General features: G+C 34.3%; 2 protein-coding genes across 5 annotated transcripts in view; both read left to right on the top strand.

Moving 5' to 3' along the window:
* The window catches only part of LOC105346603 (transforming acidic coiled-coil-containing protein 3), a 33926-nt gene extending 23582 nt beyond the window's left edge, over positions 1–10344 (top strand). For 3 of the 4 annotated variants that reach the window (XM_034471308.2, XM_034471306.2, XM_034471307.2), the window contains exons 7-18: positions 20–92; positions 413–491; positions 1082–1250; positions 2893–2910; positions 3783–3851; positions 3973–4184; positions 4383–4426; positions 4596–4663; positions 5483–5584; positions 6119–6225; positions 9274–9394; positions 9594–10344. In XM_034471308.2, the coding sequence (XP_034327199.2) occupies positions 20–92; positions 413–491; positions 1082–1250; positions 2893–2910; positions 3783–3851; positions 3973–4184; positions 4383–4426; positions 4596–4663; positions 5483–5584; positions 6119–6225; positions 9274–9394; positions 9594–9671 (1140 nt within the window). In that variant the 3' untranslated portion in view covers positions 9672–10344. The remainder of the gene's footprint in view (positions 1–19; positions 93–412; positions 492–1081; positions 1251–2892; positions 2911–3782; positions 3852–3972; positions 4185–4382; positions 4427–4595; positions 4664–5482; positions 5585–6118; positions 6226–9273; positions 9395–9593) is intronic. The other variant, XM_034471309.2, reaches the window with a different exon arrangement.
* A 2361-nt stretch (positions 10345–12705) lies between these two features.
* On the top strand, positions 12706–18921 carry LOC105346602 (aggrecan core protein). Its single transcript, XM_034471347.2, has 5 exons — positions 12706–12923; positions 15791–15971; positions 16201–16322; positions 18120–18251; positions 18617–18921. The coding sequence occupies exons 1-5, from the start codon at positions 12824–12826 to the stop codon at positions 18919–18921; spliced, it is 840 nt and encodes a 279-aa protein (XP_034327238.2). The 5' UTR covers positions 12706–12823.
* Positions 18922–20729: the final 1808 nt, after the last annotated feature.

Raw genomic sequence — 20729 nt, 5'->3', positions numbered from 1 at the left:
TGCATACAATCGCCTGTAGATAGCAGAATCAGCCCTGTCACGACTGTCACTGTACGTCAAGTTTGACCCCTTGGTGGACCTTCCGGTGACAGGTAAACAGAAAAAAACACTGAATCTTATTACTGCCTTTCAGATTGAGAGTTATCTCCTTAAGAATCAATTTCATAATGAAATTGGTATAACAATCTGATAAGGCCAGACAAAGGCATCTGGAGAAATAATCAAATAGAAGGATTAATAAGCATGATAAATCAGATTATGGTGATTGCAACGTACATTAATTGAAAGGTACATATATTAAATAGTGATCATAGCTTAAGTGAAAGAATATATACAAATTATGGTAGGTGATAATGGTTAAAGTTGGCCGTCCTTTGACTATTATAATTACGTGTCTGATTTATATTTACAGATCCTCGCCGGGCCAGCATTGACGTGAGGCGGATGAGTATGAGGCGTGGCAGTGTCTACGACCAGAAGCTGAGACAGCTGTTAGTGTCCTTGTCATTTATTTCTGTGTCACTGTCATTATCATATATCTGTATGTTTACAATAGTTGGATAACTGGGCAATTAATGCGGTGGTAATATTTTTTTTTCGACAGAAGATATACGTATGGGTTTTTTAAAATTTTATTAAGATATGTTCCACGGTTAATAGACCTGACTTACAGTAAATGATTAAGACAGTGAAAAACTTGTATATTGAATCTTACAGTCCATGATATCTGTACTAAATTTTATTTTCTAAGCACAGGAAGATCTTTTTAAGGGGGGTGGGGGTAGGGATATAAATATCTGGGGAGGGGGGGGTAAATATTGGTAGTAGGCAATAAAAAATCTTTTATGAATGACTTGGCAGGAAAATATTATAGTGTTAAGAATCTTGTTTCAAGTAATTGTACAGAATGTGTGGCATCCTCGTGGTTTGTACTTGTGTCTGTGTTCTTCCGCTCCATGTAAGATTCTGAATATTCCTATAGCTAGAAAAATATAATTTTAGATAGTAGAATTGTGTATTTTTAAATGATTGGAGGTATGTTCTGTTTCTCCTTGTAAGATTTTCTACATTGGTTTCACAGAGAAGCTGAGGAGAGCATGGTGCTGATGGGGACACCACCCCGCGGTGCCAGTCACAGCCGAGTGGCCCCAGTGGTCAAGAACCACACCCCAATCTCTAACAACCCGGGCCCAGCCTCTAATCCAGCTGCGCTAGACCTATTGTGTTCCGACACCCCGGAGGGAAAAACGGTATGTCTTATGTTCTAATTTACCAATATTACTTATTAGGTTAGTTACTGACTCACTACGGAAATATATTGGGTTGATCAATCTCATAGATGGCGAGGCGAAGCCGAGCCTTCTATGAGATTGATCAACCCAATATATTTCCGTAGTGAGTCAGTAACTAACCTAATAAGTGTTTTGTTTTCTCGAAGACTTTCAAGCGACATATTTATTCACAAATAGCGATGATCTACGCAAAGCCATGTACAAGATGCCTTACATCTCGTCCAATTTAACTCATTTAAACTCTTCAAAATTTTCAATCTCACCTTTCAAATACTCTTTCAAAATCTTTGCTTCACCCATGTTACTTACAATGTTTTGTTGCTTTTCAATTTTAAATGTTTTCACCCTTTCCTCTGCAGAGATTTGAGCAAATTTTGACGCTGCCATTTTGTTCTGCTCCAGACAAAACAATGTGACATCAATATTCTAAGGGCAACTACTCTAATTTTAAAGAATTTCAAAGGGCAACTACTCCAAATACTTTAAGAACTTACGGGATGCAGTTTATGTATAAAATACTATGAAATGAGTAAGCGAAGCGTCAACCAATGACGGCCATATTGCCTAATATTATTTCTCACAGAACAAATACGCGGGGCTGTTAAGGAAGCATATGGGCAATTTAGCGTCTTATTTTGACTGTTATATTCAAAATCGTGAAATTAAATAATTATTTTGAATAAGATCAAAAACTTAGTATTATCCTTTAAAACAGATATCAGTGCAATAAAATCGGTTAGTACATCACTGCCACATTGGTGCATTATCACGTGACAACTATAAATAGCTTACGTATATTCCTAAACATAAAATGAGATAGAACAACACTACCCCGCGGTTTCCAAAATAAAATAAACATACCAAGTGAAAGCAAAACATCTCAGTTTAATCAAAACCACTGCTAGAATCCTATGTTTTACCTTATTAAAAAGTTATTTATCCGGTTCTCGTAAAACCTTCCCAACTTTTATATAGTTTGCACGGAAAACGGCAAATTGCATCAAAACAACACACAACATGGGATTCTAGCAGCACTTTTCAATTTAAGCATTGATCAAACTAACGATACGTATAAAATTTCAAGTTCAATATATACGGGGTAGTGTTGTTCTAGTCGGATTTTTATATCGTAAACAACGACAGAGGAAAGCCTGGCCAAGAAATAAAAGCAAATTTACATACCTTTTAGCGAATGATTGATAAAACTAACATCTCCCCCAGTATTCGTATGTTCAATTCTCAATAAATCACACCACAATACTTTATTAGAGTTCTTAGATAAATTATATTTTGAAAATGTTTACAATGCTTTCCGATCAAATTCACACGACATTCAACTTTTAGTCATGACGTCATCAATGTGTCAATCTACGTAATACAAACTAATTTCTGGAAAAAAATTGTCTTCAGTATTTTTTATTTGTTTTTGATCTACGTTACGTTGCTTAGATATTTGAATATGTACATAATAAGTAAGATTTGTGATTTCACGGAATTACATGTAACTCAGATTCCATATGCTTCCTTAACACCCCTGCGTATAGAGATATATGAGGCAATCACGTGCTATGTTTAAACCAATGTAAATGTGACATTTCAGTCCAAGGGAAAACAAACGGTATGTCTTGTGTTCCTATTTACCAAACGGTGTGTCTTGTGTTCCAATTAACCAAATGATGTGTCTTGTGTTCCAATTTACAAAACAATATGTCTTGTGTTCCAATTTACCAAACGGTATGTCTTGTGTTCCAATTTACCAAATGGTATACATGTGTTGTGTTCCAATTTTCCAAACGGTATGTGTTGTGTTCCAATTTACCAAGCAATATGTCTTGTGTTCCAGTTTACCAAACGGTATGTCTTGTGTTCCAATTTACCAAACAGTTTCTCTTATACTCCATTCTTTTTGGGGGGAATTTGAACAAGGAACATTTCATTTGATACACAAATAGATATTCATCAGTGACTTTCTGACTTGCTTGTAAAATCTAAAGGAAACATAGTTATCATGTGTATTTTTTTTCAGTTTGCATTCACATATTTAGCTACACTTTGAAATATCTTCCAAAATATCACTCATAAATCAGTGAAGTATTACATCCAGTTATTGAGTATAATCACCTGACAAAAGTAACCAAAAGAGCAGTAGGTATGTACTTTATACATGTAATAAGTCCTTGTACAACTACTGGAATTCTAATGAATGTTATAGGAAGGGAGGTAACCTGTATCATGATACCATTTTATAGTGAATCATGGAAGGGTTGCACCTTATAGTATTTGCCTTTAACTTTGAATTGATTATTTATTAAACTGATAACGAGTTAAAGTTTAATAACTTGTAAAGACTATGTGCTCTTAATGAAGAAGATTTGAACAAATGTTTAACAGTTTCAAATCTACTTTTACAGGAATTTACAGTTTAATAACATGTTAAGACTGTGCTCTTATTTGAACAAATGTTTAAAATTTTCAAATCTACTTTTACAGGAATTTACAGATGTTATCAAGGACACTCTGTCTCTGAACCAGAAAACGGACAATGGTGAAATCATCGAGGTAACATTGTTTATGACTTAAGAAGACAATTGTTTTCATGACACTGACTCTCTCAGCTTTTATGAGCAAAGTTATACTAAGAAAAGTCAACTGAATGAAAGCGAAGATATTTCTCTCTTAGGTGTTGCAATACACAGAGGCGGATATCCTGAGAATAAAACAAAACTTAGCAATGGAGTTCCAGGGCATTCTGCTGGACAATCAGAGAGAATGGAGCAAAAAGTTGGCAGAGAAGGAGAAGGAACTCGGGAAGAAGGAAGAAGCGATGAAGGAGGAGGTGGCGAAGAGCCAGGAGAAGTGTCAGAAAGCCGAGGAAGACACCAAGCAAATGATGTATGTATAGGCGAAGTGTGTACATGTATGTATAGGGGCAGTGTGTACATGTATGTACAGGGGCTTATTTGCTCTCTCTCTCTGTCTCTCTCTCTCTCTCTCTCTCTCTCTCTCTCTCTCTGTTTATTCTATACTTCTATGCATTCTCTTTATCATATATACTAGTATATAATAATATTTTGTTATTTTCATTTATAGATCTGTTGTAAAGGAATATCAAATCATAATTGATCAGCTGTTAGGTAAGCTCTCTTGTTCTCTTTCATTTGTTGTTGCTTTGGATTTGTTACAAAGCTCATGCCAACTTTGGGCTCTTTTTCTAGCAATTATACAGCTCAATGAAAAAATTTCTAGAATTTCTTTTTTTATTCGGATTGCACTATGTCAAATAATTTTTTTACATTTTTAAAGGAGAAAAAGAGAAGTTGAATGGCCAGTTAAAAGAAACGAAACAGGAATTGCAGAAAGTAAAAGATCAGGTACAGATTACATAAGACATTTCTGTATATTTGCATGCAGGAGTTTTCCTTCTGGTTTTAAACTGCTCAAGAGGCTGAAGAGTTGGGAAATTGATGCCTAAACTACCAGGTATTCAAATTGGGAAAATTTGAAAAAGTTCTACAGTCACTCCTGCTGTTATGGCCAACTTTAATCAGCGGCTACTCCCATGAGCGGTCAGTTTCAATCCCAACCGTCTAGTTTTTAACCGGGTTTTCTAAATTGAAATGGTGAAAATGGCGGGTGGGCTGTTGCCAAAAGGGTACCCCTATGGTACAGATAACTCCTCATACAGTTTTCAAAATAGTAGTTGCTGTTTTGCAGATCAATTGTACATGTGTGTGTATATTTCTTGGTTTTGATTTTTGATAATTTATGGGGGAAAAATACCAGCTGTTGAACTCAGTCATTTTTTGGCAAAACATTGCATATAGGGTATCCGTATTGTACATATAACTCCTCCTACAGTTTTCAAGATAGGAAGTTGATGTTGTGCAGATCAACGTCATTTTTTGCAGAATATTGCATATAGGATACCCATATTGTAAGGATAACTCCTCCGAAAGTTTCAAAAAAGAAACTTGTTGATTTGGGGATCAATTGTACATATATTAAAGATGTGCATATAACGTACTTGGATTTTGATTTATAAAAAAATTACCTGCTGGTAATGCAGAAAAATCGGATCACATCCTGTAATATTAACAGTTTCAAGAAAGGAAAATTTGATGGGTATATGATGAAATATCAGACGTTCATTGTGATTGATTGTCTTCTAAAGAGATGCCCTCTGGTTTTAGGCTGTGCAAGATGCCCAGTCAGTGGACACCATAGAAGCCTCGTTTTCAGCTTTGCACAAACGATTTGAAAAGTCCAAAGAACTTCTGATAACTGCTAAAAAGGCAAGTATTTAGGAATTTTCACAGAAAATGTAGAGTATGAATAGTATCACAGTTTTAATTAAAATTCTAAAAAGATGACTCTAAGGTCCTTGACAATCCATGACTTTTACTTTTTATGACGGTGTGTTTCAAATTGGCATCTACACTGTTCATATTGCCAAAATTGGGTTTCTATCTCTTTTAAAAATGGTATAGTTTCGGTCTACTAACCTGCGAGTCGTGAGTTCAAATATAGCAGGGACTTTTGTTATTATGAATAGTAATAGATTTTGGGTATAAAATTTATAACCAGGTATCATACTGTACCTGGTCACTAAGTGACTTTTTTAACAAAGTTTCAAGTTTCAATTTAAGTACAAAACCTGAAGTCACAATTCTCTAAGAATGACGTCATTATGGTAAGATATTTGTACTGACTGTGTATGGAATATACATGGTCTCCATGTGACTGCTGTTAGCCAATGATTTCCTTACAAATTAGCAGGAGGTAAAATATTTGTATGTACTATGTTGACTGACGTTTGATTCTCTCAGAATGAGGAGACACTGAAGGCCTGTGTGGAGGACTATCAAGGCAAGCTGCAGAAGACCGAGGAGCGACTCCTTAAACTGAAGGAAGTGGCGGAGGAGAAGCTCAAAGCGTAAGTGTTCTCGGTGTAAGGGGAAACTACTCTCCTCAACTCCAAGCGTCTAAACGCCCCCCCCCCCCCCCCCCCAAATTGATGATTGGTTAATAATGCTTTGAAGTATTTATACCCCCGCAAACGAAGTTTAGGGGGTTATATTGGTTTAACCCTGTCCGTCTGTCTGTAGACGCAACTTTGTCCCCCCTATAGAATTTTTTATTACTGCATGGAACAGTTTGAAAATTTGTACATATGTTGAACACCATCTGAAGATGTGCACCTGCAATTTTTTTTAAGATCAGACAAGATTTAATGATTTTATGACAGTTTTCATTTTCCTTATTCTATATATTGTACACTAATGTTGAAAAGTAAGGGAGGTAATCCTTACAGATTTTATTAATTAATTAATAGAAAACACTCTAAAATATATTTATATAAATACATCCAGATGAAGTTTTTTGTCTTTATGTCTTAATTAATAAAAAAAAATTATTTTTTATAAGTATTCTATGAACTGACAATGCAAAGTTTTTGTTTGTCAATGATAAATTCTTAGGAGCTAATAAGAACATCAAAGACAAGTGTGGCTGAATTCATCTGTCCCAAGGGAGCCATTATCTGAGCCATGGTTCAGATGGAGCATGTGTTTAGGGGAAATTGATAATCTGTAAAGTGGGTGATGGTTTTGGGGCTATTTTAAAACTGTTTCATGTAAACCAAAAGGTCTATCATTATAAGGTAATAAATAATTTAATTATTAATAAAGAAGTTAAACTATTTTTATACCCCCGCAAACGAAGTTTAGGGGGGTATATTTGTTTCACCCTGTCCGTCTGTCCGTCTGTCCGTCTGTCTGTAGACGCAACTTTGTCCCCCCTATAGAATTTTTTATTACTGCATGGAACAGTTTGAAAATTTGTACATATGTTGAACACCATCTGAAGATGTGCACCTGCAATTTTTTTTAAGATCAGACAAGATTTAATGATTTTATGACAGTTTTCATTTTCCTTATTCTATATATTGTACACTAATGTTGAAAAGTAAGGGAGGTAATCCTTACAGATTTTATTAATTAATTAATAGAAAACACTCTAAAATATATTTATATAAATACATCCAGATGGAGTTTTTTGTCTTTATGTCTTAATTAATAAAAAAAAATTATTTTTTATAAGTATTCTATGAACTGACAATGCAAAGTTTTTGTTTGTCAATGATAAATTCTTAGGAGCTAATGAGAACATCAAAGACAAGTGTGGCTGAATTCATTCGTCCCAAGGGAGCCATTATCTGAGCCATGGCTCAAATGGAGCATGTGTTTAGGGGAAATTGATAATCTGTAAAATGGGTGATGGTTTTGGGGCTATTTTAAAACTGTTTCATGTAAACCAAAAGGTCTATCATTATAAGGAAATAAATAATATAATTATTAATAAAGAAGTTCAACTATTTTTAGAGGTTGTTGAAATTTATTTGTCAAGTAATTTGATGAAGTGACCCTATTGGGCATTAATTTAAATGAAATTCAAAATTACTGATATGATTGTAGTGTTTTGGCAATTTTAAAATTGTTTGTAATATTAAATGTTCTTTTTTACATATTTTTACATAGTATGGTAATTATGGTAATGTTTTGGGAGTTTATTAAATTTAACAAACTCATCAAAGAAAATCATAGTCCTATGGGATCAATTTTCTGATATGGAGTTCAATTGTGCCATAGGAGAAAGTGAGGAAAATTTGAAACAACTAATTGCATCTGTCAAGACTCTTATTAGAAAGATATTGAAAGTTTTATCAACAGAAGAGCATTGCTTGGCTACCGGTATTTCTATTCACTGCAAAGGGAGGGGTTATTGTCATTTTGTTGGTTTTTCTTTAAATCAATTAAATTAAAAAAATATATCATCAAATACATACATTTGTAAATGTATTACTGTTATAGATATGTATTTACAGTGAAATTCTGACAATTTTGATATTAATTTTTCTTTGTTAACTTTTTTTTTTTTTTTACAATTCTAGAATTTTTTTTTTTGTATGTGTTCCAAACCTTAACTATTATTCAATTCAATTATTTGTCCCATTTGAAATTAGCCTAGCGGGGGTATTAGTCCCATTAGGACAGTTCTAGTTAGAGGTTGTTTAAATTTATTTGTCAAGTAAATTGATGAAGTGACCCTATTGGGCATTAATTTAAATGAAATTCAAAATTACTGATATGATTGTAGTGTTTTGGCAATTTTAAAATTGTTTGTAATATCAAATTTTCTTTTTTTACATATTTTTACATAGTATGGTAATTATGGTAATGTTTTGGGAGTTTATTAAATTTAACAAGTTCATCAAAGAAAATCATAGTCCTATGGGATCAATTTTCTGATATGGAGTTCCATTGTGCCATAGGAGAAAGTGAGGAAAATTTGAAACAACTAATTGCATCTGTCAAGACTCTTATTAGAAAGATATTGAAAGTTTTATCAACAGAAGAGCATTGCTTGGCTACCGGTATTTCTATTCACTGCAAAGGGAAGGGTTATTGTCATTTTGTTGGTTTTTCTTTAAATCAATTAAATTAAGAAAATATATCATCAAATACATACATTTGTAAATGTATTACTGTTATAGATATGTATTTACAGTGAAATTCTGACAATTTTGATTTGATTTTTTCTTTGTTAACTAATTTTTTTTTTTTTTTTTACAATTCTATAAAAAAAAATTTGTATGTGTTCCAAACCTTTATTATTCAATTCAATTATTTGTCCCATTTGAAATTAGCCTAGCGGGGGTATTAGTCCCATTAGGACAGTTCTAGTTTTTTTTCTTTTTGCTGCTCTGAAGAGAAGAAAATTAAGTAGTTTGTGGGGGGGGAGGGGGGGGGGAGCAAACTGGGTAATATGATAAATGATAATATATTGTATTGTTTAACCTCTAATAAATTTATACTGCATTTTTCTTGTTTTATTCCTTTAACAATTTTGGAATTTAGTACGGTAATTGAAAATATTTTTATTTGTTTAACAATTTATTTTAAGGGTTTTTATTTTCATTCAGTGCACACGAATCTCTTGAGAAAGTGAAAGCTAACTCGGCATCGGAGACAACCCGACTTCAGGCCCTGGTGAAAAGAAAGGAGATGCAACTAGAAAGCACGGAGAAATCGCTGGAGCAAAAGGTGCTTCTTTGCAAAAACAAATTAAGAAATGGAATACAGAAATAGATTAAGTGTAAAAAAGATTGTCATAGGGAAAAATGTTGAACAATTTAGCGTTTGAAAATTCACACAAAACTTCCTTATTTTCTAGCTTTGCTTTTGTTGTAAAAACTTTTCTTTGATCTTTGACATGACCATATCTTCTGTGTTATCAATACAGACAAAAGAATTCCAGGACTTGACAGAATTGTGTGACCAACTCATGCAGAGATTGGAATCTGGAGGCAACGACCTCTAGTGATGGCGACGACGTCTAGTGATGGCGACAACCTCTAGTGATGGTGGCGACCTTATAGTGATGGCCATTGGCCACATACATTTTGTGAGCCCCAAAACGTTCATAGGGCTGAAGTTCAAGGCTCGGACCAATGTTATTAAAGCAGAGATGTTTGGTTAATTTTTTAAATCATAGTGCTTTGTCAGCAAATCTTACCGTTTGTACTGATGATTTTTTTTAGAATGACGTTAAATCCTACAAAACATATATCTATTTTATGAATATCCAAGATGTTTGAATATGATTTTTTTGAGTGTGGATTGTGGTTGACCATGCTTTATTAAGATGTGTACATGTACATTTTGTTCATTTCATGCATGGTTCATGTTAACATGGTCCTACTCTGGAATTTCTTTAAATGATGTTATGTGTTAAAGATCCTTGTTTATGTTTAAAAGGGAAGGTTTGCATATAAGCAGTGTTTAAGAGTTAGAGAAGCGTTAATTTGTTTAGGTTATAGAAGTCAAAAATGAATTTAAAAAATTCATGTATTATTAATTCTCTGGCACTGCCACATTAGGCCAAATACTGCTACATTTATTTATTTATTGCTATCACATTGAAGAGGGGAATATATAACTCTATACTCAATTTCAAGTTAAAATATTCCCCTTTTCAAATCTTGCAATAAAAATGAAATACAAGCCTGCCATTATAATTTGAACTTTTTGGCCCGAGAACCAATGCATTGGTTATTTTTACAGCATAATGTATATTCTTGAATTATGAAGGGGAATAACCATCTCAGAGAAGACCTATTTATTGGTTTTAGGTAAATATTTTGGGTACCAGACCATGATACTTAGTAAATGTGTATGTCTTAGAAAGTGATCATTTCTATACACCAAGGGATAGATGTGCCTTTTGGCAAACTTTATCATTTCTTTCTTTCTTTCTTCTTTGTCTATATACTCCAAACTTTGATGTAAAGAAATAAAATTTTGAAATGCATAAAATTGTTCTTGTAATGTTGATTATTTATAGTTTTATTAATTTTTTTGGAAGGGGGGGGGGTCCATTATTGTAACTTCTATATTATCTCTATATTATGAGGCATAGGGAAGATACATGTATGTACATAAATATTATTAGAGGGTCGCAAAAATTATAATTGTAAACCTTGTTGACATTGGTATATGTGCTTTATTTCGTCTAAAATCACCCTATTGAATTCCACTGTTGTTGGGTGTCAAGAAATATCTTGTTTTTATGCCCCCGCCATAAAATTGCTGGGAGCTTTCAATGTTATCCTATTCCATCATCACCAACTTCCCGTTCATTATCTGGCATCAGTTGCAAACATTCAACGCAAACTACTAGTATATATATGGATAGAAGTTTACGCAGGTCAACTTCGAAATGGTGCCAGGTCTGATGATTTTTTTTTAACCAAGATATGCCCCTCGAACTTAGAAAGTAAATTTTTAGTTTCCTCTCTCTAGCTTTTGAAGGGATGTATATGTAAAGTTGCATATAAAGGTATTTTACCAGAAATGTAAGTACAGTTTAATTTTTTGTCTAGATTGATGATTTTTGACAGAGTTATGTCCCTTGAAGTTAGAAAAAATCTGTGCAACCAAATGTAGTTTTATTCTTATTCGAACATTGATAAGATATTTACCAGTCTGACTCTAAGCCATAACAACACTGGTTATGGGTAAATGCGTAAAGACTCTTTTTCACACAAAAGCAAAACTCGCGAATATCTGCCTCGTTTTCTTGAAATCGACTACGGATATCTACAACAAACACACTTTTAATTCATATTCTTTTCAATTATGAACATTTCAATACCTGCTTATTTGTGTAAAAGCAAATCGAGTGATCGAGCGTTAAGCATTTGAAAAGCGGAAATTCTAGAGCCCAAATAGTTGAACTGCATAGATTATACTTTAGTCATGCTCTACATAACCGATCTAACCAGTATTACTGTGCGCTATCTCTTACACACATAAATAGCAACCTCGTGTTCGATAAAACTTGTTGGATTTATCAGCCTGTCATAAATATGACTAAATGTTGCATTTGAAATTTGGGCTACCATGCAGCGGGGGCATTCGAGGAGTTACAACACAGCTAGGAAAGATCCCCGCTTTGAAAAACGTATCTGTGTCTGCTTTGTAGAATTGCTGGTTTATAACACGTTTTACAAATTTAAGTTCGATTTGAATTATTCTCTGTCCCAAGATATCACATGCTTAAATTCTCGATATTCATAAATGCCACAGATTTTAAATACTAGTAATAGTCATTCAAAAGTATGAAAAATTTCGAAGATTTCTCCGTTGAAACGCCCCCTTTAGCTTATCAGGTTTCAATACTCGGCTAAAAAATGTGATGTCTACGGGGATTTTGTATTTCAGTAGACCCGGATGAAAACGTTGGAAAATTGCGTGAGGTATTCCGAGATACTTCCGAATGGAGAAGATGTAAACATTCCCCATTATGAATCTCCGTATAAGAAATCTGTTTTCGTTCCAGTGAATTTTCCGAGTGAAAAATAATATGTCAAAGAAGATATCTTAGAAATCTCCCATTTAATCGATTCAATTGCATTTTTTCACAGGTATGTGTTTATTCATTAATAATCGGCCAAATGTGCTGCATAAATATCTTGGGACAGAGTATACGGCGTCTGAATTTATTGGTCAACATCCTTCCCATCAGTTACCTACCTGGATTTTTACAAACTAGTACTTTTATGAGATAACTTCTAGTCATGAACTATATAAAAATGGAATTCAGTGAAGAAAAAGTAATAGCATTAAAATTTCAACATTCTCCTATTATTTATTTTAACATCGTTTTCACAACTGATATTTACACTGTTCGATTTTTCATATTCCCCCAAACATTTTATATTTGAACCAATAAATGGTCCCTGTAAATGAAATAAAGATATATTTTGCAAGCTTTTTGGAACAAGATATTCCATCGCAAAATCAAACATCAGCTGTTAAGCACTTTAAATACACTATGGTATACAATGCTCGTGACCTTTTAATTGTGGTTTAGATTTAGCTCTGTCTTCTCGCGGCCCGTGTGACCAGTAAAAAGCAGGAACAATTCCACATGAATGCGTATCAATTTATCCGACGAATCTCATCCAGAAGATGAATAATATGAAGACGAAGAAATGGACAATTGTTTTGAGCGTTTTTGGCGCGTTTTTCAGATTTTGTAACGCTGGAGCTAAAGGAACAGTGTCCTATGGTATGTTGGATTTTTTCTAATGATATTAAGATACAGTAAAACTATTTATTGTTCCAATGGAAAAAAAAAAATTATAGCTATGCATACTCATGACCAAATTTCCAGCGTCTTTGATCTGAAAGGGAGGAGGGTAGATATATAACTTGTTATAGAAATCAGCGTAATTAATAACTTTCCATTGTATAGACTTCCTTTTATATGATTTACCATGAAATTAAAGCTTAAATAAAATTGATCCTCTATGAATGATTATACAATTCTATACCCTACATATAACAACTTGTGATTATAAATAAAGGAGAACAGAAAGCGTCATATATTTTCTAGATAAATGGAAAAACAACCATTGATTGGATCATTTAATAACATGCTACACTATATCGTACTATAGTATTTATAACTTTTGAGTTCATTTTTGTTTGAACACGCAACTTGAAACGTGTGACTTTTATCGCATGTTCTTTTAAAATGTAGTTTATGCGAATTATATACCCGTGTTTGAGTACACATTCGACAGTTTTTTCTTTGCGAATATCTATTGAAACTACGAATTAATTTTAAACCACTAATTTCATTGGTATTGCGCTATTATGTTTATTTCATTAGTAATAATATATCTTAATTTTTCTTTGCAATCGCTTTTCTAGCTATCTTGTGGTAGAAGAGATATATATAATAGTGATCGAGTTCATACGCACGCCTGTGATCTCGATTTTAAAGTTTTAAGCTCACCTGAACAGAAGATTGAAGTGTAGAACCACTAAGCCAAATTTATCTATAAATTTTGCATAAATCGTCTTTACATATAGGGAATTATTAATTTCCAAAATAATGTCCTTGGTCCTTTGTAAAAGGGAGATAATTACAACACAGTTAAAATTTAGCGCGTGTTTTAAAATAATCTTCATGTTAAGAACCACTGCACCATACATGCCAATATTTACACCAAAGCTTGCGAAGATTCGAAATTGGTAAAAAAAAAATTACCCCGAATTTAAACTATGTCCTAAAGATAAATGTTTGTTCAGATTTTAATGTAGAAATATTACAAGTATGCCAGCACCCTCAAGTAGTGCAGTAGTGTATAGATTCCCCGGACCAACACTTGGGCCCCATGAGAAGTTCAAAGTTTAACAGAAAGATATAAATTGGGGAATAGTTAAAAAGTCTCCAGAAACGACAGTGCTACAATTTGTGGAAAAAAAACTATGTAAGCATCCTAAGACACATGTAGTGAAAACTTTAATTTGTTAAAGTCGTGACCCCCAGGCTAATACCGGGGTCCTGAGGGGTTCAAAGATGAATACCAGGTCTAGGCAACCTCCGTTTTTGGAGGGTAGATTTTATCCTCCGTTTTTGGAGGATAGATGTATGCGCCCCCTGGTGGATCTTTTCAGATGAAGGGCAATTAACTCTGTTTTTACAAAGGGAGTTAACTATGAATAAAATATAATTATTATACTATAAAAATATCACCTTATTTAGCTATTGATAATTATAATTATTGATAATATTTAATAAATATTTAAGTTTAAATAATTGCAGGGCTGATTTTAAAGAAAAATACCTTATGTGAAGACTCTCACATTTTTTTTCAATATTCTGGATAATTGATATCTATAAATGGTATCATTTTGATTAATAAAATTTAACAATGTCTTTTTGTGTGAAGGGATTAAATTTAAATGATACTTAATAACATGTGAATTAATTAGAATAAGAGCTACAAAGTTCCTAAGGTATATGCAAACATTTACTTTGTACATGTACAATATAGCAGATCAAGATATCTATTGTGTGTCTCTAAACGTGAATGAACTCATTAATGTTTTAATGAGTAATAAACATCACTATTTTGTGATTTTTATTAAATGAAACATGTAAATAGTCTATGTCATTTGTAAAACTGAACACAGGAAGTACACACTTTCAAAGCATATTGTGAAAATACTATACATAGAATTTCAAATCGCCGCATACAATCATTAGTTTATTCCCTTAACTTTAATTCCCATATGGTCTGGTGCTTGCATTTTCTCATTAAAGATATGCACGAAGCCTTTGAAATATACCCATGCTATCCTCCAAAAATGGAGGATAATTTCACCCACAATGCAAAGTGACTTTCCATATATGGTAAAAATCAACAGCCAGCTTGAAATTGAGCTATCCTCCAAAAACGGAGGTTGCCTAGACCTGAATACAGAAACGTATTATGGAAAATGTTTTAATAATCCTCCTTTGAAGAGCTACAATATTACAACTTCAACTACAAAATTCAAAATTGTGACCCACGGGCTAATATAAAGGCCCCAAGAGAGGTTCAAATTTCAAAATTCAAATTATAGGTAAAATGTTTAAAAATCTTCTTCTCAATAGCTACAATGTGTACACACATTCCGCAAGCATCCTTAGATAGTGTAGATTCTACATTGTTAAAACCGTGACCCTCAGACCAATACTGGGGCCCCAAGAGGGTTTCAAATGTTCAAAATATTTATGTTTATAGGAAACATTTTCAAAAGCCCTTCCCAAGAAATCATTGCTACGTTTGCTTATCTTGCTACGTTAGCATCCTCATAGGGTCTAAAATTATTTGAAGTTGATATGACAGTTTTTTTTTAAATCTTTATTACGTTCATGCCTATGATATGAAGACTTGTCAGTTGATGCATCTTAGGATAGTTATAGTTAAAAAGTAGTTATCTATTGTTTTATGTTCTGTAATAATCTTGTAACATAAGAGGACATTTTTGCAATATTCTTAAAGAGTTTCATATCTAAAATTTCGAAATAGAAAGATATACAAGAACTGTTGTTCAGGTGAGCGATGTGGCCTATGCGCCTCTTGTTTTTCTCTCTATCAGCCGACGACTGCCCCCAAGGTTGGGCTCCTGCCCCTATTTCTGTTCAGAACGAGATTTGCTTCAAAACACTGAACGACACCTCTAAATACAATAATGGCGCAAAATTGTGTTTGGAAGAAGACCCCAGAGCAACCATGGCGATGCCCAAAACAGACCAAGAAATTAAAGCAGTGGCAACAAAGTGAGTTTTTTATGGTGTTAGAATATTCTTTCTTCAAAATTAAATAAATGATGAACAAAAATCAAAAACAGAAACTCCAAAAAGAGAGAAAAAAAGAAAAAGTAGGAATTAACACAAAAAATCCACACTTTAATGTTTAAATATGTTTTTTTAGAAACTTTAACAAAATCTTACATTTTGGTGATTCCCAAATTCCCTGATTAATAATAAACCTCACACAATTCGTCAGAGTTTTAACAGGAGAGTACGCGTGGATAGGACTGGACGATCGTGATGATGAAGGGATCTTTCTATTTAATGACGGCGACCCCTTAGTCCTCAGTGACTACAGAAACAACCCATGGAACTCAGGTAGGTGGGCCCTGGTACACAGGTAGGTAGGCTCTAAAACACAGTAAGGTGGGCTCTGATACTGGTAAGTGGGCTTTAGCACATGGGTAGGTGTGGGCTCTAGAACAAAGGTAGGTTTGCTCTGGTACACATGTAAATGGGCTCTAGTTCATAGGAAGATGGGCTCTAGTATGTACACGTAGGTGGGCTCTAATACACAGGTAGGTGTGCTTTGGTACACAGATAGGTGGGACCTGGTACACAGGTAAGTGGGCTCTAGTACACAGGTAGGTGGGCTCTGGTACACGAGTAGGTGGGCTCTGGTACACGACAAGGTGGGCTCTGTTATACAGATAGGTTGGCCCTGGTATACAGATAGGTTGGCCCTGGTACACAGAAAGGCGAACCCTGGTAAACAGTTATATGGGCTCTGGTACACAGGTAGGTGGGTTCTTGTACACAGTTGGGTTGGCCCTGGTGCACAATCAGGTGGGCCCTGGTACACAGGTAGCTAGGGCACTAGGAAACAGGTAGGTGGGCTCTGGTACACAGGTAGGTGGGCCTTAGTAAACAGGTAGGTGGGCTCTGGTACACAGGTAGGTGGGCTCTAGTAAACAGGTAGGTGGGCTTTGGTACATAGGATGGTGGGCTCTGGTACACAGGTAAGTGGGCTCTGGTACACAGGTAGCTATAGGTGGGCCCTGGTACACAAGTAGGTGGGCTCTGGTACACGGGTAAGTGGGCTCTGGTTGACAGGTAGGTGGCACATGCTATTATATTTTTTCCTTTAATGATTTGTTATTGAAGCACAGGGATCGAATAATTTAAGAAATGAAACCGCAGATTTGTTTATTGAAAAGGCATACACTATCCCAGACCATTTTATGTCATATAAAACTAATGAATATTGAAATCATTCGTTATTATTTTATTTTTGGTTACTTAATTTATTAAAAAAAGAACAAAATAACGCCAGGCGCCGTGTGAGATACCTGTACCGGTATTTATTGATTGTTGGCCATGATGTCTGTAATGTCTTTTTTTCGTACGATTAAGTTTTTAGATGTTTTATCCATACCCCTTAAGTTGTATCTATAAAATATTGGCCAGCAACCAACATCAGACAGGGTTGGTACCAGTTGAGCCATTTAGCCTCATGCTGTTTAGCTAACATATTAAAGCAAAAAAGTATTAACTGTATTCAATTAATTTGACATGAAAACATGCGAATGAATGATTTCTTTTTCATCTCCAAAATCATTTTTATTTCTTTAAATTGATATATAAATAAAAACCCAATCAAACAAAACCAAAATAGATATATTTTTGAAAATAACTTAGTATTATTTTCCCCTTATTTCCTGATAAAATTGACCGTTGTTCATATCTCATTTTACCCGCACCTATTACGTATATACACATTCCAAAATAAAGCCTATATTCAAGCAGCTTCTGTGTCACTGTTTATTCAACTACCAAGTATACTGTATGTTTGATTTTAGTGAAATCATAGTTTATCTATAAGGGGCTAGTATAGTTTCTCATTTTCAATATTACTATTAATATTTCATTCCTTTTAAGGTAAATTTAGGAACAATTATGTTTGCTGCGAGAAAAAGAGGGGGGGGGGGAGCTATGTGTCTAATGGTTAGGTCTGACTTTGCAAAAAGGACTAAGCCCCCCTAACCCTCTCTCCCCCCCCCCCCTTCCCCGGTTTCGACGCCTATGTACATTTTGTGTTTTTTAATTGTCTAATTTTGATTAAGCAGCTTAATTAACTCATAATCTCATTCGATGTTTAAAATTTGTTCTTCCCAGGAAGTCCGGTTTCCGACACCAATGTAAACTGTGTGAAGGTATGGTACCAAAAGGAGAGGTCCTATAAATTCATTGACGAGAACTGCAGTGTCAAGCTGAATATCGTATGCCAGATTGATCTTTTTGATGCTTGTAAGTCAACGGCGTTACCGGGGATGGTCAATTTCCATTTTTTTTAAAAATCGGATTTGATGTAAGATTCATGTCTCTTTGACCACCCCCCCCCCCAAAAAAAAAAATAAAAAAAATAAAAATGACCCCGCCTCAAAAAGAAAGGAAGAAAGAAAGAAACAACACCAACAGCACATGCAATTAAATAGTCCGTTACAAGAAAGAATAATTGTCCTTTTTCTAGAACTACTCTAAAACTTACAAGCAGTCATAGTACAACGCCAATTTATCTTTTTAGAGTAATTATTTATAAGCAATACGTGTATGCCAGTAATTATGCGTCTTATCAACAGAAATCATGACTATTGTCTTTCCTATTATTTCAGCTTCTTTCTCGTCCAGCGCTGAGACGACTCCTAGCGAGTATTTCTCTAGTGCGTCTACACCTGTAGCAAGCTGTTGTATTTGTCGTGACAACGAGACGCCCGTCGTAACCAGCATCGATGACATCAAAGAACAACTGCTGATCGACAAAACGACGTTGTCGTCATTCAAGCGGAGCAAAACGTCAGCCGAGGATATCCGGATATCGTCACGGTATATTGGACTTGCCGGTTCAGTGGTCATCGCGTCGGTCCTTGGGCTTATCGTTTCATTGGATGCGTTCAAATTCCTAAAAAGGTGTAGATGACTACGAAATAAAATATTTTGGTTTTTTTACCTTGTGGTTTTTTTTTTCAAACCCTCTTGGGTTTTCTAGATTAGTTTGACTTATACAAATGCAAATTTTGATAATGGTTGACCAAAAAATATTTCATTGACATACACTAGAATTTTTCCTTTGGCAACCAATGGTGCCAATCGCCGATCTAGAGCATTTTTCTGGGGTAGAGTACCAAGGGATTATTGTGTTCGCCAGGAGGGGGAGGGGGTTCCAATGCCTATTTTTTTGGTAAATTACTATGTGAAATATCCTGCCTCTCAAGATCCACACCTGAGCCTCAATGCAAACTATTAATTGGGCATTCATTTTTACAAACTTAGGTCAAAAGGTCAAGGTCATAAAGTTTACAGCCATATCAATGTCAAAAATAGAATGATAACTGGTGCATGTAATTAATTTTGCAAAATACAATTATTGTAGAAGCCAATAAAAGATGGGTAACCATAACAGATATTCCAAGTCTACATGCAGCTTAATTGATTAAGTGGTACACTAATGTAATTTACAGGGGATTGAATTACATTTCTCCATTTGGTAAAGGCATTGTTAACATATTATAATCTGAATCATTATGGGAATGCATGAATGGGATCATGAATCATATCTAAATAGATGTCAAAATTTCAGTCTTAGAACTTATAAAATAATTATATCATTAATGAGCTGAAATCCATGAATGCAGATAATATCTATTTGATTTAGCAAAGTTCAGTGACAGTTTTCTATTGAACAATTGTTTATAACAATATGTTTAAAGATTATCTCTTAACTTTGTGATCCCGAGGCCTTAAATCCTAGTAAGATCCTTAGAAATGAGCAGGTCAAAGTTCATCAGTCTGATCGCAATTGAATTAATTGTATTAATGGTTATACATGAACTAATGGATTCAATATATTCATATATTGCTTTTAAATATTAACTTAATTTTTAGGCATAAAAATAACCATCCCTCATGAGCTCTTTTAATTTTAGATTTTATTATATCCTTTTTTTTGACATCGACCTGACCTGAGGGTGTGTCATGATCTTGACCCAGACTCATTTGGGCAATCTCAAGGTCACTGACACAAAAAAGTTACAGATTTGTTTCTGGTCCATATCTTTTTCTATGAGAAACATTAGAAATTCTTACTTCAAACAAACATTGCTTATGGCCTGAGGGTGTGTCATCATCTTGACCTAAGGTCCTTGCATGGCTTGAAAAGCCAATTGAAATTTGTGTCCAGTCCATGTCTTGCAATAATGCCGTAACATTGGAAGTTCTAACTTCAAACAAACATTGCTTATGACTTAAGAGTGTGTCATGACCTTGACCCAAGGTCATTTAGGCAAGGTCATTGGCAGGAAAAGTTAAAAATTTGTGTCAAGTCCATATCTTACTTCTAGGAGAAACATTAGACTATGAAGATCTTACTTCAAACAAACATTTCTTTTGACCTAAGTGTGTGTCATGAACTTGACCCAAGATCATTTTGGCAAGTTTAATGTCATTTGAAGAAAAACTTTATAATTTGTGTCTGTTTCATATTGTTCATATGGAAAAACTGACAAAGTCTCTATTTCAATAAAAATTTGATGATGTGTCATGAAGTTGTTCAAATTTAAGGTCATTGTTTAACAAATGCTTAATTCCTGTCTGGGCAAATCTTGTATTGGAAACAGATTAGAAGTTAAAACAAAGATTGCATGTGACCTGTAAATGTGCCTCAATCTGAGCTCTGGTCTTTTGTGATATTTTCCAAGGGGGTTATCATTTGTGAGCTTGCTCATATAA

The sequence above is a fragment of the Magallana gigas genome, chromosome 8 (genome assembly GCF_963853765.1).
Source record: "Magallana gigas chromosome 8, xbMagGiga1.1, whole genome shotgun sequence".
NCBI lineage: Eukaryota > Metazoa > Mollusca > Bivalvia > Ostreida > Ostreidae > Magallana > Magallana gigas.
Note: the sequence above shows the minus strand (reverse complement) of the source record. Positions and strands in the feature narration are given on the sequence as shown.